This window comes from Hemiscyllium ocellatum, chromosome 37, assembly GCF_020745735.1.
Source record: "Hemiscyllium ocellatum isolate sHemOce1 chromosome 37, sHemOce1.pat.X.cur, whole genome shotgun sequence".
Taxonomy (NCBI): domain Eukaryota; kingdom Metazoa; phylum Chordata; class Chondrichthyes; order Orectolobiformes; family Hemiscylliidae; genus Hemiscyllium; species Hemiscyllium ocellatum.
This window is the reverse complement of record NC_083437.1, coordinates 25,677,984-25,689,192: the sequence shown is the minus strand read 5'-3', so window position 1 is coordinate 25,689,192 and position 11,209 is coordinate 25,677,984. Positions and strand designations below refer to the sequence as shown.

Here is an 11,209-nt window from a genome sequence, read left to right as displayed (position 1 = left end):
AACAACATATCTTCTTCCTTAGGCAGCTGAGGAAATTTGGCATGATGGCGAATACCTTTGCCACCTTTTACAGGTGTGCCATCGAGACCATTCTATCTGGATGTAACACTACCTGGTATGGCAACTGTAACTTTCAAGATTGGAGACAGCTACAGAGAGTGGTGAACTCAGCCCAGACAATCACAAAGGCCAACCTCCCATCTATAGAATCCATCTACCAGACCTGCTGTCAAGGAAAGGCTGCCAGCATTCTCAAAGATCCATCCCACCCTGGTCTTTCCCAGCATCGAAGATCCTGAGAGCAGAAGACCACTGATTGGTTAACAGGTTTCATTGACTGGCTTTGCTACCAAGAAAGCGTAGGTGCTACCAGTACTACACCCACTGGTGGAGTAGGATGTCAATGCACACTGAGGTACACTAAGATGGTGGGAAGGGAGAAAGCACCTCGCGGTTTGAGTTTAACCATAAGGGTAGGAGGGGATTGGCTCCCGACAAGCCCCCAACCTTCCCCCTGTTGCATCCCTCCATTATGCACTCCCACCTCCTGCGAAGTCTGTAAAGGATCCTAATAGCATTTGGTTTTTGGGCCTTCGGCATGCTGAGTCTCAGTCCATCATTGGGTACTTACTAGTTTCAGCAGCATGAGGCCTTTAGGTAAGCCATTTAAAAACTTCATTTGGCAGCAGGGCATGAAATCCATTTACATATGCCTTCCCACCATGGATTAATTGGACAAAAACGGAAAGGCAGCTAGGTTCCCACCTACCACTTTTCTGTTGATTAAGTGTTTCCCTCATCCCTGCCCCCAAACCCACCCAATGCCTGGAGCCAATTAGATTGGTGTCTGTGAAGGATGCAAGGTGAATCATCTACTTGGCACTTCTAGCTAAAGTGGGTTGCAGGTGCTTCAGTCTGTCTTTCGTACTCTTGTGCCATGCTCTACAATCAGGAAGAATGGGAATGTTTATGGAGCCACCCAGTCCTGTTAGTTAATTGTCCACCACCATTAATAACTGAGTAGCTGGACAACAGAACTTTGATCTGATCCAGTAGGTGTGGGATAAAATATTAGAAACAGGAGAAGTTGATCATTCAACCTCGAGAGCCTTCATTGGCAGTCGATAAGATTGTGGCTGATCCACATCCTGACTTTCCTACTAACCTCGATTTGATTTCCTACACAAACATTTACTCAGCTCAATTCTGACCGATCAAACCCTTGATATTTTTGCTTATTTCCATCATCCACAGTTTTTTTGGTTAACCCTTTATATATTTAGGTAAACGGTCTCTCAGTATTTACTCTGTCAACCTCACTTATATTCTACTCAGTCTTCCCTCACATACTCTCACATTTCACTCCAGTAACCCATGGACCTAATTGAGTAGAGATGGGGAACCTGGTGGCTTGGTGGTTAGCATTGCTACCTCACAGTACTCCCAATTCCAGAAATGGGTGAATGTCTGTGTGGAATTTTCATGTTCTCCCCACGTGCGTGTGGGTTTCCACTGGATGCTCTGGTTTTCTCCCACAGTCCAAAGGTGAGCAGGTTAAATGGTTTGGTCATACTAAATTGTCCATAGTGTCCAGGGATGTGCAAGCTAGATGGGTTAGCCATGGCAAATGCAAGGATGTGAGAACATGGCTGGGTTGGGTGTGATCTTCTTCAGAGGGTTGGTGGAGACTTGATGGCCAAATGGTCTCTTTCCGTACTGTAGGGATTCTATGATACTCACTGCAATTGAAAGTGACCAGTACCCTATTACAACTTACATGAAGCATTATACCAGCATAAAACACAGAAAATGTTTGAAGATAATTTATTTTATTTTACTTTGAATCAAAGGGTTAGAGATTCCATATGCTCTCAAATCTTACTTTCTACATTTTCCTTCTGTATATCTTCCGGTTAAGACCCTTCTGGTTCTGATTGATCTTTATTGGATCTCTATGAGCTGCTAAGTGTCCAACGTGCAAATTTCAGTATATAGACAGTTTCTGATACTTATTGTGGATACACAGACCAAGCCTCCAGCAGAACTAGTAACAAGATGCAAAGTTTATCAAGTTACCTATGTTTTTCAGCCCTTCTCCAGATCTGGACTGAGAAGCTATGCCCCGTGAAAGCCAAATAAAACACGATAGGACATGAAGAATAATCTTTAAAAGGCAAAAACAAAGCTGCTGAAAATTAGCCACCAGAGTTGGGAGAGCGAGAGAAGTGTCTTAAACATTACTGATCCTTAGAGACTTGACAGTGTCCCTATGAATCCCAAGAGTAAGCCCTTGTCTGTCACCATTGCTCCATTAAATCCAATCTTATAACCCTGAACATGTTAGGATATTATTAAATTGGATGGATTCAGAAAAAAATTACCAGGGTTTTGCTGGGCCTCGAGGCTTTGAGTTAGAAGGACAGGCTGGGATTTGTTTTACTGGAGCATAGTAGGTTGAGAGGTGACCATGTTGAGTTTTATAAAATCATGAGGGGCGTAGATAAGGTGAATAGCAAAGGTATTTTCCTTAGGATGGATTAGCTCAAAACTAGAGGGCATTTTTTAAGGTGAGAAGAGAAAGATTTAAGAGAGACCTGAGGGGCAACTTCATCGCACAGAGGATGGTTCATGTGTTGAATGAACTGCCAGAGGAAAGGTAGATGCAGGTACAGTTATAACTTGTAAAAAAACATTTGGATAGGTACATGAATAGGAACGGTTTACAGGGATATGGAACAAACACAGGCAAGTGGGACTAGTTTAGTTTGGAAAACTGGTCGGCATGGACAAGTTGGAATGAAGGGTGTTTCTGTACTGTATGACTCTGGAGGGAATTTGCAGTATTGCTAATACTATTCAGTCACACTGTGGGTTCAGTGCATGAAATTCAAGCTGTAAGCACAGCAGAGAGATGTGTGTATTTTTTAGGACATGGTGAGTCAACTTTATTCTTGACATATGTTCAAAGACAAAAAAAAATTGGCCTTTATAATGAGAAATGTCAGGGACAAAATACCAAAACAGGAAGTGACACTTTGAGAGTCTCCAATTGCAATAAATGCCACCTAGGCTGGAGATCCACCAGTAAAGTTAAAGTGAAATCTGTAGCCGGATCTATGAATGCTCAATTTAATCTCAACCTTTATTAATACTGAGACACACTCCTCAGGTTTGTTCTCCAAGAGGTGAATACTTAAAGGTTCTAGTGAGACAGTACAACTAGCAGGGGTTAGGACACCTCTTAAAGGTAGCAGCAGCCCTTTCTTCTAGCCCTTCTAAACTTAATTTCTCCAGTAAATTTCTCCTTTTTAAACTCTTTCAGTGGCTCTAAGGGGCTGTGATATACCTGTACTATATTTTCAGACCCTCTGAAGAAATTTCACCTCAATTCTTTGACTACCAACTTAGGTCCACATTTGAAATCCCTACAACCCATCAGTCAGTTTGGGAGTCAGTGTGATTCACAACTAGATCTCCTTTCTATCCCTTCCTATAAAGCTTATTGATTGAACTTTATTGTGTGCTTTTCCATCGTTAACTTGCCTCTTTTGCAAAGGGCACTGATATTTCTGTCCCACATGCGACAGTCTTGGCAGATAATTAAACTAATACAAAATTATCCTGCCCCAAACTACAGAACATGCATGCACATATCCAGTGGGTTTAACCTAATGCAGAGCACAGAAGCACTCAAAGTAACCTCTTTGTCATTCTGGCTGTGAAAGAGGTAGGAGTACTTTGAACTCCAGGATACAAAAAAAACAGAGTCTGATTTACCTGTGAATTACTGTATCCAGCCAATTCAAATTAAAATGGAATTGAATAGCCAAGTACCTCCAGGGTCTTGGTTTCAGAGGGTCTGAATATTATGCAGTGGGGTAACACTGTGTCTCTAGAATCCTTGGCTTACATATAGTCAGCTTATTATGGGAGGGGTAACCTGTGTCTTTAAAATCTGTAGGTTATATATCATCTGGTTATTAAAGGGAGGGAGCTATGCTTCATCTTTAGAACCTACAAGTTAGATATATTTTATTTTGGACTTGACTAAATCTCAGTCTAACCTCACAACTGACACAAGTGCACCTCGTGTGATTATCTCTTCATACTAAGCACTTTGGGAATTCTATAAATGATTATATACAAAATAGGAACACGGGCCATCCTTGCTGCAATATTCTGAGAAAGGTCAAATTGCAATATGTCACAAACAGTCTGTAACAGTTTCCATGGCATGCACTCAGATAGTAAACACTTTAATTAAGGGTCAACAAAAGAGACAGCGATGTATCTTGTGCCACTGGTGGTTGGAAGACCCTCGTGGTAATGGGTTAGTCGCCCTGGGTGCATGAGGGCCCAGCCCTTCCGAGGAGCCTGGATGGAACAATTATATCTGATGAACCTGCAGCCACCTCCCTGTAAGAGACATGACAGTATCAGTAAAACAGCAGTGGTTTGCTGCATCAGTGTAAAGGCTAAACATACAATGACCAAATCACAAAGAGACTCAGAGCCCTTTTGTTCAAAGCACACTTTTATAAACAGGATAATGAAACATTGTAAGGATATCTACTGGTTGTATATAGTCCATGTAGGGCATACACAGTCTGTCCTGTTATACATATAGTCAGTGTTGGGCCACTCAATCCTGTTACACATAAAACCCTGTGTCAACTAGCCATACAAACCCAACTTAAAACTGAACCTTGTGTTTGTCTCTAGCATACTGACTAGATAAAGTTTCAACTATCATAGGAGACTGAGGAAAAGGTATATTTCAGAACCACAAACTATGCAATTTCACAATAAAAGCTTGGAAGATAAACACTTAACATTAATCGTGAACGAAGACCAGACAGTAAAGGTGGTTCTGATATATTATCCACAGAAAAGCTGGACATTGATAACAGCTGGGAATTAGCATTGGTTGTAAGGCATGGGGAGTTGGACTCATGAGCTGGGTGCTGAGGCCTGGCTACAGGACTGAGTTATTTCCAATGATACTGCCTTTAACTAGAGACACTGATTCAATCTAGTGGAGAATTACTGTTCCACCTAAAGGTGTCAGAGAATGGGGGCTAGATCTGTTTGATAGCAACCTCTAACTCCATTTCCTGTGGTGAAGACAAACATTGCAGGAGTTTAAACAGACTCAAAGTGTGGAATTTTTCTATAACTACCCCAAACTCAAGCCCAAAATCATAAACTCAAATCATTCCCTCCTCTTCAGTGAGATATCAGCAAATATTAATAGCATAAATTATTCTCCTTGAGAGGCCACTTCGATTGAGAAAACTCCCAGTGTGAGAAATGATAAAGCATGCCAGTTTCTGGTATTACTTTCCTTCAAAAATTCTTTGTATTTATAGTTCAAATATTGCACCCTTATTGTAAAGTGAAACAATTCTGACAATTTTTTTTGGCCCTCAATCTCAATCTTCAGTTCCTGATTTAGGGCTGATAGAGTAAACAGAAAAACAGGGAGAGACACAGATCGGCAGAGAGAGACACAGACTGGTGACACAGAAATTATCTCTGACAGAGATAGTCTAACAGAGATAACGGACAAAGATGGGCGGAGGTGTTTTGTGATCTTATCTGGAAAGTTAAATTGGATCTTTAACAATCCAGAGTTATAATTAGTTATTATATTGAAATATATGCTTCATTTTTTTACATTCCTCAGAATGCAGCTTGTCTTGTCAACAACTGTGCTATCTTGGCAACTAACTGGCATAAGTCAAGCAGGTCAGGCAGCATCCAAGGAGCAGGAAAATCAATCAGGAATGGTGATGAAGGGGTCCTGCCTGAAATATCGATTTTCCTGCTCCTCGACGCTGCCTGACCTGCTGTGCTTTTCCAGCACCACTCTAAATTTTGACTCTGATCTCCAGCATCTGCAGTGGGCAGCACAGTGGCACAGTGGTTAGCACTGCTGCCTCACAGCGCCTGAGACCCGGGTTCAATTCCCGACTCAGGTGACTGACTGTGTGGAGTTTGCACGTTCTCCCCGTGTCTGCGTGGGTTTCCTCCGGGTGCTCCGGTTTCCTCCCACAGTCCAAAGATGTGCGGGTCTGGTGAATTGGCCATGCTAAATTGCCCGTAGTGTTAGGTAAGGGGTAAATGTAGGGGTATGGGTGGGTTGCGCTTCGGCGGGTCGGTGTGAACTTGTTGGGCTGAAGGGCCTGTTTCCACACTGTAAGTCTAATCTAATCCTTACTTTCACCTAACTAACTGACATAAGTCTGTCTGGACCCTTGCTGTGAATGGTGAATGAGGCAACCACATGAATGGGTGAAAAGTGCAGAGTTGGGTGGATAAGGAGTTTTGTTTTTAGAATGATGGAAATTTTTCAACTAAATCAAATGTTTCAGGTAAACCAGTCACATACATTGGGAACAATAACATTATCTATGGTCAAGACAATTGGAGATCAACTTAACTTGACACTAAAAATCAAAACTGGTTTCAGGAGTTCTGGTTCAGACCGTTAGCAAAGTGAGAATCTCGAATCTTATTGTAAGTAAATATATAAACATCCAGCAAAAACCTATTGTTAACAACACATCATAACTAACAAATTATTGGAAGAAATCTCATGGATGACTCTAGACACATCCTTACCTTCCCCACAAGTTTAAAGACCACCATTAGTTGAACTATCTGACCTCAATTTACACTTGCAGTTAATAATTAGAATGATCATGCATCCAATGAGTTTGAAACATTCCACAGCTCAAACGTATGTTTAGAAACATGCAAGATCAGAATAAAAAGGAAGGATTGATTTACCAAATCCTGAGAACTTTGGGGGAGTCCGCTCAGCAAATGGCGGTTTGTATATCAGAGCCATGTGTTGATTCAGTACAAGTTCCAGTGGAATAGGCCGTGAAACCCACTCTGTACTGGAGTGCTGAGTAAACTTGATAGGCTCGTTCCCAAACACCAGACGTACAACTTACCTGATAGTCAGCTCCAACCTTGTTGAGTGCAATGTTTACAGTAAAAGTAGAAGCATCGTGATGTGGCATTAAAGATGGCTGTTCATCAGGTTTATATCTAACTACAAAGGCCAGGTCAAAGAGAGCCTGTAAGAAAGAAAAGGGGTGTGAAGCAGTATCATGCAGCATCCATTACAGAGCAGACACTGAGGAGAGAGCACCAAATCCCATCTTATGAAGTCCTGTTGTCCCCAGGCATTGATTTCATCTAGGCCTCGAGCTACCTCCATTGTCATGACAACCTAGGTCTGGTACCTTTCCTGCATACAGCAGCAGCAAGGCCTCAGACTTCTCCTTCATTGCAGGCAAATCCTCCTGCTGCATTCCAGCGAGACTGAATCAGTTTTACCTCATAATCAACTCCTGCCCTGTTTAGAGCTACGTTAATAGTGAAGGTTGAGGCATCATGGTGGGGTTCAAGCGAGGGCTGCTCCTCAGGTTTGTATCTCACTACAAAGTTCAGAAACGAGAACGCCTGGGAGGCAGAAATTTAACATGGAAGAAACAAAACCAGCATTAGTAACCATGGCGACAAAAGTAATCAATTATTACAGTCTTTAATCATTTTAGACATTCATTTTAGTCCCTGTTCCTATTGTTTATTTTATCCCTAATTTATTAAAGTAAAAGTTTGTTATTTAATGAAATAATTTGTCAATTAGTTTTTTTTTTCTCTGTTACTTTTATTGTTCCTTTCTAGATAATATTACTGCCTCTTGTGTGGAGTCCCATTGATACTGCTGCCTCTGCTACAACACCAAAGATGTCATACTTCAGCCCGAGAGGATGTTATGAAGTTATTCAGTGATGGTAGCATAAGAGCAAAGTCCAATCTGACCTCAACTGATTCATACACTAACACTTTCTATAGGATGTAACAGAGGAGGGATCAAAAACAGAAGCTTCAATCTCTTGTGGGCATACAGTGTTTTGTGAACATTGGATTTCTGGTTACTGTCTGGGTGACAGGGTATACTAAAGAAAATTTCCTGATCTGCTGTGAGAAAAATCATAGCATTTAAATAAAAGTATTAAAAGATATTGAAAACAGCAAACTGCTGTTTAACTGGTTGGAACCGTTGGACTCTGATGGCCAGTATGATAAAACGTTCAGGAATACATCCAAACAGTGTTGGCAACATTGACTGTGGAAAGGTTTGCTGCAAAGAGTTTTATTTCATGTTTGAACCTCATGTTTCAAACGCCAGGTCTTGATCAGATCTTAATATCCACATTGCCTGATGGGGAAAATGTTAAACTGAAGCATTTCCATCGCTGCTGCTCGATTAGCACAATTTTAAGAAACTATAGAACAGGTTAGAAATTACTTTGAAAGTACTCAACACCAGGTATCTTTGTTTCCAACTCATTTTCTCAGTTACGAGACCTCTAGGCATAATGAACAGGCACTTAAATTCTGGTCTTGCAGGAATAAATTTAACATATTATTTATTCAAAGTTACATACACGATATTTAAAAGGTTCAGCCTCTTCAGTGCACCAGTGAAGACACATCGATGCTCCATCACATCAACTGGAAACTTGCTTTGCAAAATGTAATTTACCTAGCCTTGGTCTGCTCATTGTTCTCAACGTGATGCTGCTCCTTGACAAAAGCATATCAGTTCTCACATGTATACTGATCACACCCATCTTTACTTCACCATCACCCCTTCCAATTCCCACAATACCTCCAATTGTACACATCCTTTGTTGACATACCATACAGGATGAGTAGAAATTATCTGCAACTAAATATTAGACCAAATAAATTTTTAGTTCCTGCCACAAACAACAGTTCCCTAGGAACGTCATCCACTTCTTTTCCTAGTTACTTTGCAAGGGGGAGAGCTGGTCGTTTTGCAACCTTAGCTTTCTGTCTGACTCTGAGCAGAGCTTCTGAATCTACATCCATTTTGTGACCAAAACTGCCTGTTCTATGTATGTAACATCACCCATCTCTGCTTTTATTCCCTCTCGACTTGACTATTTCAATATTCTTCTGACCAGCTTCTCATCTTTCCTCTGTCATAAACTTAAGCACATCTAAAACTCTGCTACCCTCATCAAACCAGGACAAAGTTTAGCTATCACCTCTATTCTCATGACTCTCAAATGACTTAAGTTTAAGAAATATATTTATGTTACAATTCCAATTTTTTTTTAAAGATTCCTCATCCTTCTGTAACACTGTAATCCCCTTGGAGATCTCTGTGCTCCTCCAACTCTGGTCTGTTGGTCATTCCCTATTTTAAAAGGTTGAGCAACCATCAATTCCATCTCAACCTACTGACTGTTATTTCTGCAACATTGCCAGTATCAGGGTATGATTAAAAGTGACCCATTTTCCTGGTATCACTGGGTTTAAGTAGGTATTAATGCTGATGTTATTCCAGTGCAGCAAGAGGAAACCACTAACTAATCACAGAATGGACTGGAGCATGCAGCACCTGACAGCAGGACTGACCTTGGTGTAGTAGCCTGGGTAGACCTCCTCTGTTAAAGGTGCAATGTATTCTCTTAAAAACCTCTGCCATTCTTTCTCATATCCGATCTGATTCATGTGAATATCAATTGTTGGCACATTTTCATATCCACCCTGAATACGTTTATCCTGAGGTAGGAATGGACAAATTGTTCAGAAACTGTGATCAGATACACTGAAATAATACTTGATTTTTGATCTTTGGCATACTTACCTTATTGTCTCCAGTTGACCACTTTCCATAATGTTCCATCTCCTCAACAATATCATCACAGGCTTTTTCAGTGAAAATAGGGAACCAGTATACATCTGGACAAGGCTGCAAAATAACACCAACAAATATCAAATATATGATTTAAACTCTACCATATGGCCCAACTGCCTGTTCAATAGGCAATTATTGTGTATTGGACCATATCAATCAACCAATATTCATGAAACTGGATTACCTCAAATTGATAATGTTATGCCTAATCTACAAACCAATATGAAATTTTATAGCTCTGCAGGACTTCTAGATGTCGTGAGCTCATCTCACAGTGAACCCTATCAGATTTCACTACTGGAAAGTAAGCACCATGTTTATCATCATATATGGTGGCTATACATTACTGTGTTGACATTATTGTCACAGCTGAGCATTGCACATGACAATTACATTCAATTTTAAAAACGGCAAGACCTTCTAGAAACATAAAAAATAGAACCATTTGATAGGTTATTATGATTCAATGTGATCATGGCTGATCTTTTAACTCGGTACCCTGTTCCTCCTTTGTCTGCACACCCTTTGATCCCTTTAGCCCCAATAATTATATTTAACTGATTGATGAAAACATTTCATTTTTTGGCCTCAACTGCTTTCTGTGGCAGAGAAACAACAGGCTCACCAGGTGAAGAAATTTCCCATTTCAGTCCTAAATAGCCTGTCTCGTATCCTTAAACTATGACCCCCAATTCTAGGCTCCTCAGTAATCAAGAACTTCCTGTGTTTGTTCTGTTGATTGTGAATTTCCAACTTGATTTGCTGATCTCAGTGCAGCGAGCAGAAGAAAGCTGGGAATGAAAATGGACCTCAATGCACACATTTTTCCCAAAGACACATTGCATTGTGGCAATGTCAATTGTCAGCTTCTAGCATGGACAGGATCAGGATGAATACGTAAGTTGTCAGATATCCTGCAGTACCCATGCACTCATTCATATAGCAGATCCTTACCTGTAGAAGGATCTTGTTTTCGATTATTGAGCTATAGTTTTCATGAATGTACTTGTCTTCCCAATCCTGTAATGGAACATAATGGAAAATGGATGAAATGCCATTCGTACCTTTGGTGCTATTCTCCTCAGACTTTCACTCTCTTTAGTCAATATGTCACAGTGAGTAACTTGGACTCTCAATACAGCTATTCTCAGTAATGAGTCAGGGATCAATCAAATAAATGGAGGGAATATTACTTTTTGATTAGACTTATTGTTATTTTAAAAGGAAAGTACACAAGCATTTCAGTAATTGTAGACACAAATATTTGAATAACAAATTGGAATATTGCTTCTTTCTTTTGCTCCTTCTCTTCCAGGTGCCTTGAGTCACACCATTCCTGGTTCCACACTCAACATTGAATCAGACTGGAACTCTGGGATCCTAAAACTTTTGGTTCAGTCCCACACTACACGGTGCACCACACAAAACAAATTAGTTCTGTCCCATTACTCTATCTCA

At 40.6% G+C, this 11,209-nt stretch overlaps 1 protein-coding gene across 2 annotated transcripts in view; it reads right to left on the bottom strand.

The window, feature by feature from the left end:
- Positions 1-1,810: 1,810 nt before the first annotated feature.
- plod1a (procollagen-lysine, 2-oxoglutarate 5-dioxygenase 1a) overlaps positions 1,811-11,209 on the bottom strand; it is a 32,028-nt gene continuing 22,629 nt past the window's right edge. The window contains exons 15-20 of one of the 2 annotated variants that reach the window (XM_060852430.1): positions 10,706-10,771; positions 9,701-9,805; positions 9,469-9,615; positions 7,351-7,476; positions 6,963-7,088; positions 1,811-4,416 (exon numbers count right to left, since the gene is read on the bottom strand). In XM_060852430.1, coding sequence (XP_060708413.1) covers positions 4,261-4,416; positions 6,963-7,088; positions 7,351-7,476; positions 9,469-9,615; positions 9,701-9,805; positions 10,706-10,771 — 726 coding nt within the window. In that variant the 3' untranslated portion in view covers positions 1,811-4,260. The remainder of the gene's footprint in view (positions 4,417-6,962; positions 7,089-7,350; positions 7,477-9,468; positions 9,616-9,700; positions 9,806-10,705; positions 10,772-11,209) is intronic. The other variant, XM_060852431.1, reaches the window with a different exon arrangement.